General features: G+C 35.8%; 2 protein-coding genes across 2 annotated transcripts; both read right to left on the bottom strand.

Moving 5' to 3' along the window:
* Positions 1 to 6,109: 6,109 nt before the first annotated feature.
* Positions 6,110 to 7,648, bottom strand: LOC125213650 (NHP2-like protein 1). The gene is made up of 5 exons (XM_048114309.1): positions 7,513 to 7,648; positions 7,262 to 7,382; positions 7,041 to 7,144; positions 6,462 to 6,593; positions 6,110 to 6,369 (listed from the first exon to the last, which is right to left on the bottom strand). The coding sequence occupies exons 1-5, from the start codon at positions 7,513 to 7,515 to the stop codon at positions 6,343 to 6,345; spliced, it is 387 nt and encodes a 128-aa protein (XP_047970266.1). The 5' UTR covers positions 7,516 to 7,648; the 3' UTR covers positions 6,110 to 6,342.
* A 10,755-nt stretch (positions 7,649 to 18,403) lies between these two features.
* Positions 18,404 to 20,862, bottom strand: LOC125202488 (mitochondrial dicarboxylate/tricarboxylate transporter DTC-like). The gene is made up of 6 exons (XM_048100886.1): positions 20,632 to 20,862; positions 20,193 to 20,276; positions 19,593 to 19,654; positions 19,049 to 19,410; positions 18,746 to 18,960; positions 18,404 to 18,679 (listed from the first exon to the last, which is right to left on the bottom strand). The coding sequence occupies exons 1-6, from the start codon at positions 20,746 to 20,748 to the stop codon at positions 18,623 to 18,625; spliced, it is 897 nt and encodes a 298-aa protein (XP_047956843.1). The 5' UTR covers positions 20,749 to 20,862; the 3' UTR covers positions 18,404 to 18,622.
* Between the last annotated feature and the right edge of the window lie 269 nt (positions 20,863 to 21,131).

The raw sequence follows: 21,131 nt of genomic DNA, 5'->3' as shown, positions 1-21,131 counted from the left end.
GAATGGAGAATTTAGTGAGGAGCTCACTTCCCATAATGTAAATCCCTTTTTCCCCAAACTCACACACAATGTCTCTCGGAAGGCTTAGAGATTTAGTGACTAGATACTCTCCCTCACTTGCTCTCGATGATGTAATCCCAAGGGTTGCACAAATAGCACAAACAAGGTACACAACTAGGCACGTGAAAACTAGTCCAAGAAGCCACAAGATTAGTGAAAGTAGGGTACTAGGCCAATGAGACAAATTAACAAACACTTTGTGTGCACAATTTCACCCAACAACAATAGACCCAACAATTGATGTAATTTTGGCTACAACTTTCCGACAATCAAATTGACATACCCAAGAACACATATATCAATTTATAGCTAAAGCCCATGGATTAAACTTGAGATTTCTCTTCTTCTTTTTTTTCTTTTTTTTTTAAATTTTCACCCTTTGAGGATTTTTTTTTTTTTTGCTTACAAGAACAAGAACCAATGGCTCTTGATACCAAATAATGTGAATCTTATAGTATTGAAGACTCATGAATTTGCCTCGGACTTATTCTTGTAAATAAACCCAACAAATAAACTAGATAAACCAAGAAATGGAACAAGAAAAATGGATAAAAGGATAGAGGATGGATTAGTGTTATGATTTAGGTGAAGAACAAGAAAGAAATCCCAAAGGCACTTTCACATACAAACACCTAATGGCTCCACAAACTAGCAACACAAGAACTAGCAAGCATACCTTTACAATCAACCTTAGCCCGGCAAAAGATCGAATGCAACCCGAAGGAATTTGATAAGTCTTCAAAAGATGAAGAAGGTGAGCTCTCAAATATGGAGAAATTGTCTCTTACAAATATTCAAAAGCTAATGACAAAAACCCTAGACATGGGTATTTATACTAGAGGTTAAAAGTGCAAAACAAAAGAGAGAAAAATGAGCAAAATTCGAAAATAGCACAAAACGCCCGGGTCGGGCGTTTTTCTTCTCCAGGCCGGGCAAATTCTATGTGGTCGGGCGTTTTGCTTGTTGGACTGCGCGGCTTTTGTAAAACGACCATAACTTCCTCGTACTTTTGACGATGAAGACAATGGTGGTCTTAGAAGAGAATTTGGACACCATATGGATAGGAGAACCTTTGCTCGAATCTGACCCCAGTTGCGGCTTGGCTCTTTGTGACCTCTTTCACCTCACTTTCCTTGGTTTAGCGCTACCCGGATTCGTATCATCCTCTCCTTCATGGTAGCGCTAAACCAAGGAAAGTGAGTGACTTTTCAAAATGAAGGAGAGGATGATACGAATCCGGGTAGCGCTAAACCAAGGAAAGTGAGGTGAAAGAGGTCACAAAGAACCAAGCCGCAATTGGGGTCAGATTCGAGCAAAGATTCTCCTATCCATATGATGTCCAAATGATTGTCAAATACCACCATTGTCTTCTCCATCGAAAGAGCTTCGCGTGAGTACCTTGCACGCCTCAATCGAAGCTCGGATGAGGAAGTTATGGTCGTTTTACAAAAGCCGTGCAGTCCAACAAGCAAAACACCCGACGACAGTGAAAACGCCCGGTGCGAGAGGTGAGAATTTAGAATCTACATTTAAAAGAAAATAGGCCTAACTAATTTAGACATCTCTCACCAAGGCAAGTATCACATTGGCTCTACAAATCTAACCACACTGGCTATATGATAGGGTTTAGCCTATAGGATGAATTATTTGAGAGAAAAGAAGCCGTGAATTTTGAGAGAAATTGGTTTCTCCAGCAGGGAGAACAGTAGGGAGAGAAAGATAAATATTAATTTAAATTTTGCTTGATAATAATAAAATACTCCATACATATATGTGTGGTACAAAAAGATCTCCTATAAACTAGGAAAGCAAATCCTAATCATTATGGAAAGTAAATAAAATTATAACAACTAAATAATACTAAAACATAAATAAGCTAAATAAATATACGGAGAGAATATCAGCTTCCTTCCGAAATAAAATAGAATATCAGGTCTTTATCAACTCTCCCACGGTTGAAAACCACATTGCCCAAGGTGGAAGCCAGGAAAATAATATTCCATTTAGTGTCTTTGTTTGGATCTACGTTTCCAAACAAAAATGTATCGCTTGGGACCGCAACGATTGATGGAGAAATCGTCTTTGGGCATGTAATCTCTTCAGCGACTTCAGTGACGTAACCAATATGACAACAGTGATTTTTGGGCTATGGGAGTTTGGAGGAAATTTGGTTTCCACCAAATCCATTGGCTCATCTAGCTTTTGAGATGATTCATCATAATTTTTTACGGTCTCTTTGATGATGGGATCAGACTTGACATTTGTTGTTGGCTCATCGTCGTTTTTTGCAACAGACTCGATGATAAAATCAGATGTGGCCTCCTTTTTAGCCATGACCTCCTTATTTGATAAATATGCAACTGCCTCCATAATTTTGTTGAGAAGTTTATTCGTCTCAGCGAAGTGAATGACATCCTCATCAAAGTTATGATAAACAACATCCAGAAATTCTTGCCATGAACAATCAGGATTTGAGCATTGGTACTTATGGAGCCATGCGGATGCTGTATGGTCAAAAAATAACCTCACAAATATTAGACGATCGGAATCAGAGAACAAATGATAGTCAAAATATTCTTGAATATCAAAAATCCACCTCACGGGGTTAACACCAGAAAATCGAGGAGCAGTAGGAGGGGAGTCTGACAGCAAAACAAACATGGTGGTCGAAAGGAAATCAATTGGAGGATGAGAACCTAATGAAAGCACCAATTTGATAGGGTTTAGCCTATCGGATGAATTATTTGAGAGAAAGAGGCATGAATTTTGAGAGAGATTAGAGAGAAATCGGTTTCTCCAAGAGGGAGAACCGTAGGGAGAGAATGATAAATATTGATTTAATTCATTCTACTTGATAATAATAAAATACTCCACACATGGAAAGATCTCCTATAAACTAGAAAAGTAAATCCTAACCACTATGGAAAGTAAAAAATCATAACAACTAAATAATACTAAAACATAAATAAGCTAAATAAATATACAGAGAGAATATCAGCTTCCTCCTGAAATAAAATAGAATATCGAGTTCCTATCACTAAAGTTGTATATATTTACTTTAATAATCCTAAGACTAAGCAAACAACTATTCAATAATGAAATTAATAAATCTCATAAGGCCATGTTTGGTTGCCAGTGGAAAGTAATCAGATTCCTTAAATTTTAAATTCATGTGTTTGTTTCGGCTTTTAATCAAACTGGTAAACTAATCAGAATCCCGAGAACAAGGAAAGTTAGTACAATATATTACATATGTAATGCAATATATTATTATTAGGATTCTTAGGTATTCTTTTTTCCAGTATTCTGAATCCCAGCTTTTCTTAGGTATTCTTTTTTCCAGTTTTAGGACTCTTACATATGTAATGCAATATATTATTATTATTATTATTATTATTATTATTATTATTATTATTATTATTATTAATTGCAATGTTTTTAAAATAATTTAAAATTATGAATTATAGTTAATTTTATTATAATAAATAACTATAATTAAATTATCATAGTTATAACTATATTATTATTATATTAATATATATTTGTTAGTATAATAATAATAATAATTAACAATTTATTAAATAATTAAAATATAATTATATAATATAAATCATATAATAATTAATTTTATAAATTAATAGTTAATCAAATTATAGTGAAATTTTAAATTATAAAAATTTATCTAATTATAACATTCATAAATATAATAATAATAATTATTATTATTATTATTATTATTATTATTATTATATAATTATTATTATTTATGATTATAATACTCCAAGCAACTATATTTAAATTATATTATTATATATTACGATGGATAATCCATATTTAAACTATCCATCGTAATCATAAATATAATATTATAATTATTACTCCCTCTATTCCACAAGAATATGGACTCTTTTCTTTTTCGCCAGTTCCACAAAAATATGCACTTTTGAATTTTGGAAAGTCTTTTCTCTCTAATGAGGTGGGACTCATTCTCCACTAACAATACTTTAATTACTTTTTTCTCTACCTCTCTCTTACTTTACCAATTTTACATTAAAATTCGTGTCAAACCCAAAGTGCATATTCTTTGGGGACGGAGCGGTATCATTTTTTATTAATAATTTATTAAAGATTTTGTATTACTATTTATTTTATAAATAAAAAATAATAAGTATTTTTTTCGTTTGGTGTTTAAATCAAATATAAAATTTAAAATCTTGATATTTACCAAACACGGGAAAGTAAAGCTATTAAAACAGTGGTGTGGACTGTGGTGGCGTTAGGTACAAAAGCAAAAGCCAAGTGTATAATGCTTGATTATTTATTTAATCATAGTTAAGTTAAAACTAAAATGCCAGCTTTTGGGATATTCACAATTTAAAAATAAATTTATTATTTATTATTTTTATTACGTGAATCTTATATAAATTTCATTAACATTTTTCACTCGTAGTATATTATAAATCTAAAACTCATACTAGAATCTTATATAAATTTCATTAACATGTTTCACTCGTAGTATATTATAAATCTAAAACTCATACTAAAAACAAGGCTCACATTAACTTTTTTTCATAAACTTTTTTTCACAAAGTCAAACAATTTCTTACGATTCATCCCAAGTCAAAATAACTTTTTAAAAGTAGTGTTATTTAAGGAAGGAGAAATTATAATTTGTTGCTATTCGTATATAGGTATTATTTATTCTTGTCTCATGAAAAATTGTATGTGTTGAATAAAGCAACGATGAATCTAGCTGGCCATTTTTGAGCTGTATATAAACACCCACAATTTGCTTCATCTCAACACCAATCTCTCTATACACTTTTGGTGTGTGCATTCAATAGATATATATATTTCGCATTTTTTTCTATACATACAAATGGAGGCCACGAAAATGATGGTTGTTGCATACATGCTCGTAGTATTGGTGGCGCTATCCGCCGTCAATGGTGCCTCCACCGCTGAAGCTCCGGCTCCGGCCCCTACCTCTGCTGCCCCCGTTTTCATCCCGACTTGCTTGGCATCCGTCGTCGCTATAGCATTTGCTCTTCTCTTCCGATAAACGGCGCTGATTACATCTTGAAATATTACTTTTTTCATGCTATATTAATTGTATCGTCATTGTATGGTGAGATTTGTTTGAGCATTTGTTACTAATGTGGCATTAATTGAATAAAACACATTTCGAATCTTGAACTTTTAAGCTGTTTACTAGTAGTACAATGCAAATTGACAAAAATACCAACTTTTGACATTATCAAAAAGAATGATCTTATAAAATAGTCTATGCCCCCTCTGTGCGACTAATTTTCCCTTATCCGAACGTAAAAGTGTCATGTCCGCCCCCTCCGTTTGCCTCCAACGTCGCCCCAGAGACCGAAAAAATAGTCATATTCATTTTAAACCAACCTAGTATATATATTATGTTCCCTCTGTTTTCAAATCCTAGATCCACCAACAGTATAATACTAAAAAACTTATTTTCTGGAGGAAGAATGTATACACCTATTCAAGATTGCACAAATATTCATTTATGTGGACACATTTTACATTAGTTGGATGTTCATTTGAAACTTTGGTTAAAATATATAAAGGGGTAATTGGATGTAAAAACATCACTTTATTCATTTACAATCATTTTTTTTCTCTTGCTTAAGAAAAAAAATTGGCATCAAAACATTTTCTACATGTATGGTAATGATTTATTTCCAATTAAAAATTAGTCATTACTGTCAAAGAAATAGCTGCGACTGGAAAGCTTATGATTTGAACAATATTCTTTTGGTGCAATGATTTGAAGCACATGGTTCCAGAAATTTTGAGATTTTAATAAAACCATGTTCCAACTCAAAAGACAGTCCACCTGCACTTCTAACATCATGTTTTAATTTCTCCAAAGCTCACTAGGTAACAAACAACTACAGTACATAATCAAAATCAGCTTATTCCAACCACCACATGTCCCATAAAATAATTGGTTTTTGTTTCATTTACATTTAACCATCAGCACACCAGCAATAATGTACGGTTTGGGAGGACAGAAATGGAATAGCAAAAAACCACAGGGCAAATTTTACTCAATATCAAATGCCAATCCTCATAACAAGAGATCAAAAACAAGTTTTCAAGAGTATAATGTGGCAATAGTACATAACTAGTCATATGAATTAGGTTACAGACAAGATAAGTAAAACAATGGCAAGACAATCCCAAACTCACTCAGTCAAAGCCTCAGCAAGAGTTGCTCCAGAGGCCCATCATGCTGGATAAGGCTTTACGCAATCAGATCAGGAGCTTCTCAATTGCATCCTGTGTTACAAATAAATGGTGCAAGCATTCATATTTTGCCAAATAAGAAAACCACTGACTCAGTTGTTTACATAAAAGTATTCACTAATTACCTTCAGTTGCTGAATTTGAGATTTCAACTGGCTTCCCTCATTGCAAGTCACAGAACAGGCAATCACTGGTCTGGTAACTCCACACGCCCGACCAAGAGCTTGCTTTGATGGAACAAACACATAGGGCACATTCTGCAATCATACATCACATATCATTTCATTTAGTCATTCACCAGAAACTACAATAATCAACTAACATCAGGAAGTGCAGTCGAAGCAATAGTAGTTACACATAACATCATTCTTATCATAAGGTCCATGACATAGCTAGTTTGCATCAGACTATATAACACTAAGATAAATATCATCAGGTGAATTACGCAATTAATTCAAACAGCTTGCCCATATATTGGAGGCCATTACAATCCTAAACTCTAATCTAAATACTTTTGAAGCTGTGATTCTGTCAGAATTGTCAAAATGCAATCAAACAAACATTCCACTGCATTCAGATAATTCAACCAAATACCATAACCAGCAAACCAGGTTGGGTAGAAATAGCAAATCAACCACTAATCAAATGGTCAAAATTTACAACTATGTATAAGTAAAAGGCTCAGCAAGCACAGCTAAAATTACCTTATCCTCAGCAAGAAGTGGGAGATGAAGAAGAATCTCAAGGGGCTCAGTATCAGCAGCCATAACAACGAACTCAGAAATCCCTCTGTTTAGAGTCTTAGTAGCTGCAACCAAATCACAACTCAGCATTCAAACAAAACCAAATCCCCGCAGAACTGACACACAACCACCAAAAACCAAAAAAAAAAATAAGTAACAAACACTTGAAAAAAACACCTCACCTTCATTAGCACCCTTTTTGAGCTGCTTGTAATTGGCAGCTTGCTGAACCAAATCGAGAATTGTCATGGACAACTGGCTATCCGCCAAGGGATATGCTTTGGGGTTCACAGCTTCGGCAGTCTACACACAAACACTCTACGAATTGAGCAACCATAATCCAAAAAATATACAAAATGCTAAAGCAATAGATTGCGTAAAACATAAATTACTCAAATTGAGCAACGGAAATTAAAGAACGAGGGAATTATACCATGATGATGTCGGATAGCTCTCAAACTACAAGGATTGTGAGTGCCGAGGATTCAAGAGAAAAAGATTTATAGGGTTTTGAGAGAATTAGGGTTTAGGACGAGTAGGGTATAAGAAGATTTTAGGATGAAAATGGGCCTTTGGCCCGACAAAAACATGTCTACATTGTATACAGCCCACAATTTAGGATGAGCTATACTGGCCTATATATGTATAATAAAGCCCATACATTAGCATGAGTGAACAAAATATATGTACTTGCTTCATAAAAATTAATAGCAACCTAACTTTTGAGATACCTACTTTTGCACTATTTTTTTTATAACATTTCCTTTTTCTTAATGAATATTTTAGACAATTTAAATTCTCCTTTTTATTCTCTTATTTGTCATCATTTTAAATGATTTATGTCCAATCTTTCTCTCCTCTATATACATAATATGATTATGACGTTTAGTCTCACTCTTTCCTCCTCAATCAGTATAGTGATTTTTTTAGAGTTCCAACATTGCTCTCAAACTTTTTATTTTTATTTCAATGAGAAGTTTGTATTTGTCCTTTTAAGGAAATTTCTTTCACAAAAAATTATGACAAAATTCTACTTAATGTACTCCCTCCGTTCCGTGGTAGTGTCGTGGTAGTGGAGGTATTTGTTTTCGACACGTGATTTAAGAGAGAATGTGTTCAGTGAATTAAGTAAATGAAGAAAAAAGTGAGAAATGAAAAAGGTAGAGAGATGAAGAGATAATGAAATAAGAGAGAGTAAAATAAGGCCTCGTTTGATTGCACTGGCAGTGTTATATATGATAGCCTCATTTAGTATGATTTTCCATGATAGTGTGTTAATATATATCTCACTTCGATGTTTGGTTGCACCGACAACAACCCCACGATAACTTATATGATGTTTGATTTGGACGGAAGAAACTTATATGATGTTTGATTTGGACGGAAGAAACATATATGATGTTTGATTTGGACGGAAGAAACTACTAATACAAATAAACATGGACAAATATGACCTCCTAAAAATAATTTAGTGACACTTTTGTCCTTGCAAACCCTATTTCATTGTTGGCTCGATTAAAACACCCGCCTACATTGGATTCGCGCGCTTCTCCCACATTCCAATCCATCGAGGGTCGCTGCTGTGTTGGGGTCCGATTACCAGCCGCCCGTCGTTTCGTCGTGACCTACACAGGTACGTTTCATCGTGAATCTATCGGTTTAGGTTGTTTATGCTAGTCATGTGTGAAATCGATTGTATATATTACGTTTTGGGTGTTCATAATGCAATCACCAATAGAGTGGTGGTATTGTCCTACATTTCAATTGTCTCCGTTTAATAATGTTTTCATTAATGTGTTCTCTGATTTAGGCTCCTAATATGTTGAATCAAAGTGTTTTCAGATCATTCACCAGGCTGAATATGTGTTGTTTAATTGATTCTTCGGTGCAGTATTTGTCATCCATTAAAAAGGACACCATTTGTGTTCAATGGCATCCCAATAGATGGGAGGTAGTGAAGACAATGGTGTCCATATACTAGAGGGTAAGATTAGTTTACATCAGTTACATATGGTTCTGTTTCTGGGCAGACTATCGATTGCAGGTAGCAATGACTTCGGCAAGTGCAAGTCCATGAAATCGGACCGGTCGAGGTGCATTTGGTCAGTTCGCGAGGAAGAGATCCTCATGGCAACATTGAAGGAGTTGGCAGCGCACGGATGGAAGTTCGATAACAGATTTCAGGTTGGGTATCTAACTCATATCAAGGAGGCGATCAGGCGTGAATTCCCAAAGACTGGTATCTGCCCTCACCCCCACATCTATTCGAAGATAACAACTTGGAAGCGAAACTATGGCTCGCTCTTGATGATGCTTAAACATAGTGGTATTGACTTTAATTCGGATAGTGATTACAAGATAGAATGTGATGATGAGCAGTGGGCACAATTTGTTAATGTCGGTGATAGTTTATTTTGCTTAAATATGCATCTGTCATAACTTGGAAATTAGCAATGTTGTTCATTAAATGCAATTAATGTTCATTGGCATTTGATAATTATATAATCGTTGTGACGATTACTTTGTACAAAAATATACAAACGCAAGGTACATGAGGAACAAATCTTGGCCTCAAATAGAAGACTGGAAAGAGATATTCGGTAAGGATCGTGCCGAGGGTGGGCGTAGTGTAGATGTTGGGGATGTTGTTGCAAAAATCTACATAAATAAAGATGAATTGCCTGACGATGCTGGTACATCTCATCCCATGACATTTGAAGAGCTATTCCCCGACGAAGTCTTCCCACCTGGTGTTCTCCCAAAGATGATTGACGACAACCAATCCGTTACTGAGGGGGCTGGTGTTGGTTTGGGGTCAGGGGCTGGTGGTGGTTCGGAGTCAGGGGCAGCTAAGAAGATAATGAAGAAAGCCGTGAAGAAAAGGAAAATTGAGGATAAGATGAACGGAGTACTTGCACTAATGAGTCTACACTGTCACAAATGATTGTCTGAAGGAAATTTCAACTAGGATTGGTTATGATTTCAATCTTAGTACTAAGAGGACTGAAGTGTTTGATCAACTCAAAGGCATCCTGGGCATAACTCTGAAATAATGATTCTATATTTCTAAGAAGCTAGTCAAGGAGCCCGAGCTTGGATATCTTTCGTGGATTGTCCGAGGCAGCTCGTTCGGCCTTTGTCTTTGACCTTCTGGATATTGATCAGATGCTTTAAGCGAAGAATGCATCAGGTTATCGTTTCCAGGGTAGTGTGTTTTGGAGAACGACATGGAGTGTTTTTTGTCATAGTTACCCCAATATGAAGCAGCCGAGGAAAGTATCTAGACATGTTAAAAAGTCATGAGTTGTCCAAGCATTTACACTTGGGGATGGCATATGTTTGGCCACAACTCTAATATTTTGTAGTTGTTTTTGTAAATGTATTCTCCCTTAGAACTTTATGTATTACGAGAATGAGTATGATATGCACCAAACTCCCTAGCTTATTGGCAGAACTTCAATTTATGTATTATGTCAATTATCAATGAGGCACAATATTTATTAACATAAATTTCTTGTATTGTGTCAATTATAGGCACAATATTTATTAACATAAATTTCTAAACTTTGTTTTGAAGCAGAGTGATCAGACACCCACTCATATTTGTGTTCAATGTACAATTTTGTGCAGGGTTTCACTTTATGGTATATGAAAACATCAACATGTTGCAAACCATTTCACACATGGATCAAAGTTATTCCATACTTCAAGCTTAAGTCTTACAAATTAGCGATTAGATAAACTAATACATAGCCAACACTACATCTCCTACTATAATGCAAATTCATATACATCACCCAACAAAGTTGATGCATCAAAGACAAAAAAGATTATATATAAGTCCATCATCTTCCTAGCATACACGATCTCACATAATTGACACAATATATATAAGTCCATCATCTTCCAAGCATCGTCAGCACGGACCACCAACATCAAAAAGCTTATAGCCGACTCGTGTGGATGGGCTCGACATCGGTGATTTTACTTCATCCGAATCGGTGGGTGATTCATGCGTATTCCCACGAGTTAGTGCGTCGGGTACCACTAGTACACGATGATCTTGGTGTTGTCAGGAAGTGTAATCACCTCGTGAGGGAACTCAACTTTGACGTCAAATAAGCCAAACAAACTCGCTAGAAGGCTGAATTCGGGCTCGTCATGATAGTAATAAGCACCCGCCGAGGCATCCCTCTGTCGAATGAAATAGCGACCGACCATAGGTGAGGTAATATAGGAAAACACTTGAAGTATTGCAATACAATGAAAGATTGACTAGTACCAGCTTGGAAAATAAGCTTCCATGTCGACTCATCAGCAACCACCACCTTGTCCTTCATATTCCAATAAACCCCGTTGGTCGCGACCACTTTTTTATAGGTTATGTATCGTCCATTCAGCTGTCTCACTCGAAGAGCTATGTCTTCGGACGTAAGATCCGCTCCAAAGGGAGGGTTAATAACTCCACGAACACTGCGAAGCACTTCAGCAAGCATATTAGCATCCTCCCAATCCTGGTCGTTCCTCATACTGATCAACGTCGAAAGCAAGGGTATCTATCTCCCGATTTCATTTCCCTCGATAGAAGAACGTATTTTGAGGTTGAATTTTGGAGTTTATTTTGTTGATAATGGTATTAGAAACTGTTGTGGGCCTGTGGCACATCTCAGCTTAAATACAACAATGGGGCGTAGTTACTTCCTCCATCAACATTAATGGGAATGGTTGAGCAATTACCATCGGTAGATAAATGTAAGTCTAACAGGCAAGGGTCGTCGACCTCATTTGTACTATGTTCTAGCTCGCTCATGGAAAGAGGTATTTCATAGTAAAAATGTGTATATTATTTATTTTGAGAATAATGAGTGTTACTACTATAAATCATCCACACCAATTTGAATTAAACTACACACATGTAGTTTATATGATATGTTGCATGGTTTTAGAGTTTGAATTACTTGTATCTTAAATTACACGTGTTGCCTAAATTGAATTACTTGTTTGCATGTATATTAATGCATTTATATTTGTTATGTGTAGTGTAATACAGATGACCAACTATTTTCCCAACTTTGAATTTATAAATAGTACTCTCTCCGTCCCACTTTAGGAGTCCCGGTTTATCATTATTGGGTGTCCCACTTTAGGAGTCCCGGTTGGAATATTCCATAAATGGTATTAAGCCCCACATTCCACTAACATTTTTCCACTCACATTTTATTATAAAACTAATATAAAAAGGTAGGACCCACATTCCACTATTTTGTTCACCAACTTTCCTTTACATTTCTTAATACCCGTGCCGAACTCAACCGGAACTCCTAAAGTGGGACGGAGGGAGTATTTATGTTTCGATTTCAAAACAACTTCCTAACAATAAATTTAAACATCCATTTATGTTGTACTTGTACTCCTGGGTATATATTAGTATTATTGTTCATTATTTTCGTAGTAGAGGTATACCTCAAATTAACAATAAATATATTACATAATGTCGTAATGATATATCAACAGTAACTGAGTCTATTATATTAATCTAATGAGTTCATTGTTACTACCTCCGTCCCCCAAAATTTGCTACACTTTGACCCGACACGGATTTTAAGAAATGTAATGGAAAGTGAGTTGAAAAAGTTGGTGGGATGTGGGTCCTACTTTTAAAGTATTAGTTTTATAATAAAATGTGAGTAGGAATGAGTTAGTGGAATATGGGGTCCACTACCAAAAATGGTAAAAGTGAAGTGTATCAAATTTTCAGGGACGGATCAAATTTTCAAAAATTTTCAGGGACAGAGGTAGTACAAAATTGATATATTATTGTTCCTTATTTTACCAATAAACATGGAAATAAAAAAAAATACTCCCTATTTTTTAATTAATATGACAAGAATGTCATGAAAAAATGAAAACCCTTGTATCACCAATTAATACATTAGAAAACTAGCAATGAACTTTATTTTTAATGTGTACATAATATAATGTGATTTGATTGATTTTATGATATTATTTTATCAGATATATATTCACTTGAAGGAGAAAGATTTTACTTTGAGGTCATAAATGTGAGGTTGCCGGACATAATGAAAATGTAATCTCATAAAGATTCTAAGCAATATTATATATATTTATGCTAAAGAGTGAATTTTGTTTGATATTATATTTTCATATATAGCTCGGACGACTACGAGCCATCGGAGACAGAGATCGATACCTCGGATGATGATGACTTTGTTTCCGAGCGAGGGGTGGTGGATATCTATGGATGCCCGACATTCGTCCTGAGGCTTGTGAGATCCAGCATCAATCGCACTATTGAGATATCCTTCGCATTTTGGCTACGCCACATTCGTATAGCAGTCCTTGATAAGCCTGCGCACTTCAATGTGGACGAGGAAACGTGATTGGTCAAACTCGATCATGGCTTATCCAAACTTTGGGTAAAGCGTGGGTGGCGTCGTTTCAAAAATGCCAACAATTTGGTCGAGGGGGTTTGTTGTCATTTCAAGCTCATCGATGCTAATGAAGTCCAGTTTTATGTGTGTTTCGATCGTTCGTAGGTTGGCCGTTGGACGGCGAGAATGTGTAGAACCTATGTTTTTTTCTCATTGTGATGTTGGTAGTGTCATGTTGATGGTTCGTAGATTGTTGTATGGCGTGGACCAAATTTTCAGTGGGTATGGTGTCATGGTACCACGGTTGGGATGTCTATGACTTCAGATTGTAGTTTATGTTATTCTATGTAGGGTATATTGTATGGTGTTGTTTATTGGTATATGATATTAACGCCTTGAATCGTTGTGAAGATCGATCAACCATGAGTGAGTTGTATAATATTTTTGTTACTATCATTAATTATATTAACCCATCAAGTAACTAAGAATACGAAACTGAGCTAAAATTATTTGCACTATAAATACCTGCAAGTATACAGAGTAGGTATAGTATAGCAAAAGGTTAGTACCGGGTATCGAACACGGGGAAGATGTACACAAAGTGTCTATCTTCTACTAGAACTCAATTACTATCTGGAGAAACAAGAATTTTTGGAAACTTTTGAAAACAGTAAATATTAAAAACAGTAAACAACTAAATGCAAGCAAATCACGGAGAGAAAAGTATAGAGATAAGGGGAATTCCAGGGATGTGCTTTCACTTTTATGGTTATACAAATTCCAAACTACAATACCCTAGCACAGTTAATACTTTGAAAGGACGAGTCACCTAGCTTATGCTCATGCGATACAAACGTTGATTACTAACATTAGGGTTGGCAATCCTAACACGTAACTCCAAAAAGCTCCTAAGACCCTTGAAAAGTCCTCACTCTCAATTAACAGTGTCGTTTTAAAGGAAGCTAACTGTAGTGTCTACTAAGTGGATCTAACTCGCTAGAACTCTGTCACAGTTATGAAGCAAGTTGTATTGAATCATACATAATTGTGTCACTCAATTATGAAGCATCATGATTAACTTATGGAAGAAACAAAGTAAAAACAAAACGGATATTAAATAGAAAACGGAATTGTATAACCAAAGTTGCTACTAACACATCCCTAGAATCCTATGAGTTTAGTTACACATGACTGAATAAACTAAAAACATAGATTGAAGGGAAAACAATTTGAACATAAAACTAAAGCAAATAAAACCCGTAGGTTGAATCCTTGTCGTTCTTGATGTTCTTGAAATCCTTCTCCAACTCCTTGCACAATTGAAGTACTCTAGCTTTTGATATCTATGAATGTTGCAAGTAGTCACTCTCTTTCTCTATGAATGTGTTCTTGTTGTGTGAAACTCTCTTTTTGATGAAGCTTGAGGTCCTATTTATAGGGGAAGATTATTCCTCATCATAGAAGGAAAAGATCTTCAAAATTTGGTAAATCTTGGAGCAAATCTAGGGCTGGTCGGATTCGCCGCCTTTCTCCGGTGGGCCGCCGCACCTTGGCCGGCGGTCGCCGCGTTGGAGTCCAGAGACTCTGACCCTTCGGTGGCGGACCGCCACATGTCCTCCGGCGGTCGCCGGACGAGACTCTTCTCCTAGCGTAAATTTCCGAGGCGGGCCGCCACATAGCTCGACCGCCGGGCGCCGGCGGTCGCCGTACAACTTCGCGGCGGTCGCCGGTCGCCGTCTCGACTCCAGATTTCCAGACTATGCGTTTTTACTCCCCTTTTCGGCTCAAATATGCACATTTCTCACAAAACACGTCAAAATACCAAAATGTATAGAATATGCAAATAATGGACATGTAGAGTGATTTTGATAACAAAAACGGACCAAATAATGGCCTTAAAACAATGCAAAATCCGGGCGTATCAAGTACCTCTACGAATAACATAAGTCACACTTTGCCTTTGATTCAAAAAAATTTCATATTCTACTCTTGCTTTGTTGTGTGAACTATTCTTATCTCCAACATGACTATTGAACCTTTCAAGTGCTTTTTTCCAATTAGAAAACCCACCAGCAGTAAATGCTTCATCACCCGGTGCCACAGAATCACGCTTGAAAAGAAAACAATAAAAACAATATGCGGCATCATTCGAGACACTATATTCAAGACAATCACGATCCTTGTACCAAACATCTCTAAAACATCTATTATCTTTTCCTTGACGTGTTTTCTGAAAAATTGAGACCATTTGGTTGACAACGACCTTTAGCTACATACTCTCTACGAATTCGATCACGAATATTCACATCATAACTTGCAATTGAGCTTCAATTTCATCTTTGTCAATTATTTGGTCTGAATCTTGTGACTCTTGCCCAATGCTAGAAGATCCACTTGAAACTCTAGGCCTTTTTGTCAAATATTTTTCCATTTGCTGATTTTGTAAGCAAACAACAAATACCACACAAAACTAAACCAATAACTAACAAATAAAAATAATTAAATAAATACCCTGACTCACTACACCCAACACCAAATCTTACCAACAAATACCAAAACTAAAGTGAAGTCCTAACAACCGAAACAAGTATATAATCGATGTGGTTGCACACATATAATGCAATTCAGTCCCACCAAGTACAAATTCAGCCACATATACAGCCAAGTTAAAAACAGTTCAAATCATCTGTACAGAGAATTTCAATTTCCCACTTTAGGTACATATCGATATAAGTGTTGGGAAATTTGTGTACCTTGCGAAATTCCTCTTCATAAGCCATGGGCTGGAACTGAGAATCGAGCTCAGGTTACGATATTCAAATGGATTGTTCGACCAAACTGCATCAAATAAAATAAGTTCAATTTAAGGCCTCGATAGGAAATTATTGAGATACACCAAGCGATCGATTGTGTACCTAAATTTGTCCCCGGCGGTGGGTTAATGCGTTCGAGGACAGACGATGTTTTTTTCAGCAGATTGGAGTTAAAAAATGATGGATGAAGTGGAGGGGTATAATGGTGACTGTAGTGAATTTCCACAAACGGGAACAGCGAGATTGAGGGCTATCACTAAAAATTCCTTGGTTAGCCGTATACGCTGAAGTGCATGTAGTTATCTTAAATGCAATCGGGTTAACATTTGTTTACCAGGTCAATAGGGTAGTATATCAGTGCAACCAAACGGTTGGATTGAGTCTGATAGGAGGCCTTATCTAGGCCTATCAGTACAACCAAACGAGACCTAAATGAGAAGAAATAAGTTAACTTTTACTAAAAAAAAAAGAATAAATAATTCCATTATTAAGAAACACCAAAATGGCAAAATGACTCCATTATTATAGAATGGAGGGAATATCATATAATTTGCGTCAACATTCATTTGAAATTTAGAACACCCAAAATATATTTTGTCATTTTTCTTAACCTCATTTCTTTTTCTTTCTTTTTGAATATTTTTATACCCAACAAACCCCACACCCCCGCTAAACTAATTATCCAAAACTAAAACCAAAAAAATATCCCAAATTACTGAATAATACAGCTTATAAAATTTTTTCTTGTCATTTCCACTGTTACATTGTATGTACCAATATTTTAAAAACCGGACCGGTTAACAAATCGGAGAAGCTATTGGTTCACGGTTCAACCGGTCCAACCGGTTTAATCACCGGTCGAACCGTTATACTGTTTTAAATACATATAATTAAATATAAAATATAGAAATTATATTAAATTTACATATAATTAATTTTATATAAAAAACATTAACCTTATATATAATTAGTTCTAAGTAAAAATATTAAAATTTCATAAATTTTTTGTAGATAAATAAAATTAAATATATAAATGATTAGTTACACAATATTAAAAATTATTAAAAACTCTATGTATAATTATAAACTCCTATATTGTAAAATATTAGTGATTATAAAAGCATAATTAAAATATAAAATTAAAATGAATTATTAGTTTGGTGAAGAAAAAAATTCAGATTTAATGTATAACGATAATTAATATTCATGATATTTCAAAATGACCATTGGTGGAGCGGTAAAGGAGTTGGTATTTAGTGATAAGGTCATGTGTTCAAGCCCTAGCAACAATAAATTTTGAAAAAATATTTTGAAAAGTGAAAAAATTCAAAAACTGGTTCGGCCGGTTCCACCGGTTCACGACGGTTCAACATGCTAGTGGTTTATAAGGGTGAACCGGACCGGGCTACTTGTCGGCTCGCGGTTGAACCGGCCGATCCGGTCCGATTTTTAAAACAATGGCATGTACAAAGGGAGAAATCTGTATTACACTCAACAAATCCACATCCTCAATTTTATTGTACCAAATTAATCATCAATATTTTTTATGTCGTGGTGAAGTATATTCAATCATGTCCAAAGTTCTTGGCAATTGACATTAATTATCCAAATTTTTCCATTTTTCTTATTGGTTGTTTGTTATTCACATGTAATTCAGTTAAAACTTAAAATTCATCTAATTTTTTTACTAATGTACATTAAATTGGCCAAATTATAACAACATATTCAACTTGATCAAAGTTCAGTATATTGAACTTATTCAAAGTAAGAGCGAGGGAGGGATACATGATAGATATGCAACAGAAAATATATTTTTGCAAAATCTTCATGATTCATCATCACCACTGTCCATATTCTAACTCAAATTTTGTCGTCTTCACATTAGTTACTTTCAATGTTCTTCAACGAAGTATTCACATTAGTTAATTCAATATTCTTCAAAGTAGACTGATCAGTAAACTCATAGTTTTAAGTATATCTTTTAGTTAGTGCCTTGTTGAACGAAGTTAAACAATATTCTTAACATAGACGGATGTTGATAATCTATCATGAACGCCAGTATCAATCATACACACAATATTGAAGAAAGCATATTAGAGAGAAGAAGAGCAAGAGTATATAATAGAAATCAAAGTAGTATTGATTCGAGTATTATTTAGTGAATTAATAAAACAACTCTTCCAGATTAAGTGAATTTAAACTTGTCTCCTATCCAAATCTGAATACAATCCAATTCAGTAATACAAAAAATCATAAGTATTAATCTCAAAATAATAATCCTTGTATTCCAAACATTATTCTGAAGTTAGAGCTTGAAAACGGGCTTCTCCAGCTCGAGTTACAGCCCGGCCTTCTTCTCAAGTTTCTGGATTTGGTTCAAGAAAATCCACGTCATCTGCAACGTCGAAAAACCAAAGTTAGAAAACAAAGAATCAATGGAGGTATTCATGAGAGAGCATACCATGACATGAGGAGCAATCCTGACACAATATACTGGAAATCCAGTGTAAAATTTGAAGGGTCCTCCTGCTTTCAATGTCTTCACGGTACAGTCGAGAGAGCCCGTGTAGGGATACTTCCCCTGAGCATCGGGCTGCATTTTCTGGATTTGGGTTTTCACATAGTCAAAGGGCAAACTGCAGGCTGCAGCGAAGAAACCTGATACGGAACTGGCCCCTGGGAAAAGATGGAGGAAAAGCTATCAACTCTGTCAAAAATCGAGACTAAAGGAAAGAACTAGGTGCATGTAAAAAGAGTATCCTACCTACGACTGTAGCAGTTTCGCCAAGACCAAGAGTATCCTTGCAGAACTCCACACTTTGATCGTACGAAGCAAGCATACCCATGTTGAGTGCCATAGCCCTCACCACGGTTGGACCGGCACCTTTCCACAGAGCTAGCACTCCTTCATCAGCAACAATACGGTAAAGGGCATGAAATGCGTTAGTGTAATTCCTTCGTTGTGCAGCAGGTAGTGTTGCATCAGCTTGCATACGAATGAGTGCCAAATCAGCAGGACTTCCAACACATGCCCCGATTGCTCCAGCAGTCAATCCACATAGAGCCTTCTGGTATAGAGGCAACGGCTTCCCATCGTTAGCCTCTATTGCTTTGTTTGTCAAAATCCTACCACACAACACAAGTTCCAAAATAAGCAAATGCCACTTGTTAAACTGAAATCTTGAGTTTTCTCAATTCAAAGACGCCTATTGTTAAAACGGCTCATTTGATGAAAAATGAGTTGTAGTTAGCAGATATCTAACTTAAGCAAAAGTAGGTGCACAGCAAGATGGAAATAAATATCTTACCTGAACGACCCAAGACGAGCAGTTGTATATGTTGCTTGCCTAAGAAGCCCAGCAGACAAACCCTGCAGAAACAAATAGCGGTAAAAATGAGTCAAGAACCAACGGTGATGACTGAATTTACATGAAACAGAAGTGCCTACAGCCTTCCATCTGAAATAAATAACCATTGTGGCTAAAACAAAGGTATTCCTCGTGATACAATATTTTAATATAACTGCTGGTATTAAGCAAAATCGGAATCCAAAGGAGGGAGGCTTAAATGTATTCGGGATAAAAACAGAGATGGCGATAGCAAAATTACTGAACCAAAATTCTCAGGCCATATCATTGATCTATGGAGTGATCGCCTAAACATTTTCCATCGTTATTGGAGACTTATTGCTTATGAAAACCTTTCAATCATCAATTGTAAACAAATATAAAATCAAAAGACGCCCATACTTGGAGAGAACAAATGACATTTTCAAACTATTCCATGGCTCGATTGGGGGTAGTATAATGTGGGACAAATGATCTAACATTTAGTTCAATCTCCAAACCGCCATCGGGATACACAGAAAGCACAAAAAAGATACCAAAACAAACTCAAGCCAAACAAACCTTGTAAAAGGCACCAATACCATCGTTTTTAAGCATGTTCCTAGTCACCTCACCAGCTGATCCTTGGCCAAGCTGTATTCTCACCTGAAAAATCAAGAGCACAACCTCACATATCAAGATCAACATCCAATACCCTTCAGCTAATACAAAAGAATCACCCAGTCATCACAAACATTCTCTAACCCCATAAACAACAGATCTATAACCCAAGGCAGTGGCAAGGGAAACAAACAAGAACATCCACAGAGACACCAAACTCTTAACAAGATTCAATTTTTAGATTCAAAAAGCAAAACCCATTTCACCTAAGATCTATCACCATGCCAAAAACCCAGCATTCATCTACAACAACACACGAGATCCCTAAAAAAACAATCTTTATCCTCATAACTGCAGTTTACTCGAGCACGCATGTGATATAAAACACAAAATTGGATACCTTGATCATATCGATAGGCTGAATAACGCAGGTAGCGAGCATTCCAGATGCACCCCCATTAACAAAGGGCTTCACCGTGGGCCAAACTCCAGCTGACTTCGGCTTCTCGGCGGCCATTTTTCTCTTTTATTTTCCTTCTCTCTAGCTTTCCTCGGCCAAAATGGGTGATGACTAGAGAGAGAAAGAGTGCACCGAGGTGAACAATTCGAGGGCCTTTTTGTGTGAAGTGAATATCCAGAGGGTTTTTAAGGCCGCATCTCAGATTTACTTTATTTCCCATGTTTTAAATTTGTCTCTTTTCTACATGAACTAACTCATATATCTTGACGATGAATTAGTTGGAAATATACCTTATAAATGTTCTAACATGTATTCCTCAATTTGGTATTTCTGGATTTTGATTTTAAACCAACTAATAATCCAATTTGAGAACGAAAAATGGTTTCTTGTTTTTATGTTGATCCCAAACTATGCTCCTTTTTCCATTTTGTTAGAAATGT

This window comes from Salvia hispanica, chromosome 1, assembly GCF_023119035.1.
Source record: "Salvia hispanica cultivar TCC Black 2014 chromosome 1, UniMelb_Shisp_WGS_1.0, whole genome shotgun sequence".
Taxonomy (NCBI): domain Eukaryota; kingdom Viridiplantae; phylum Streptophyta; class Magnoliopsida; order Lamiales; family Lamiaceae; genus Salvia; species Salvia hispanica.
This window is presented reverse-complemented; position numbering and strand designations above follow the sequence as displayed.

Coding starts and splice junctions, on each gene's coding strand:
- LOC125213650 (XM_048114309.1), bottom strand. Junction 6,594..7,040: donor CACTTCTTGCTGAGGATAAG/GTAATTTTAGCT, acceptor GTATGATTGCAG/AATGTGCCCTATGTGTTTGT. Junction 6,370..6,461: donor CTCAAATTCAGCAACTGAAG/GTAATTAGTGAA, acceptor TTTGTAACACAG/GATGCAATTGAGAAGCTCCT.
- LOC125202488 (XM_048100886.1), bottom strand. CDS start 20,748: ATGGCCGCCGAGAAGCCGAAGTCAGCTGGAGTTTGGCCCACGGTGAAG. Junction 19,655..20,192: donor GTATTGGTGCCTTTTACAAG/GTTTGTTTGGCT, acceptor TTGTTTCTGCAG/GGTTTGTCTGCTGGGCTTCT. Junction 18,680..18,745: donor GGATTGCTCCTCATGTCATG/GTATGCTCTCTC, acceptor TCGACGTTGCAG/ATGACGTGGATTTTCTTGAA.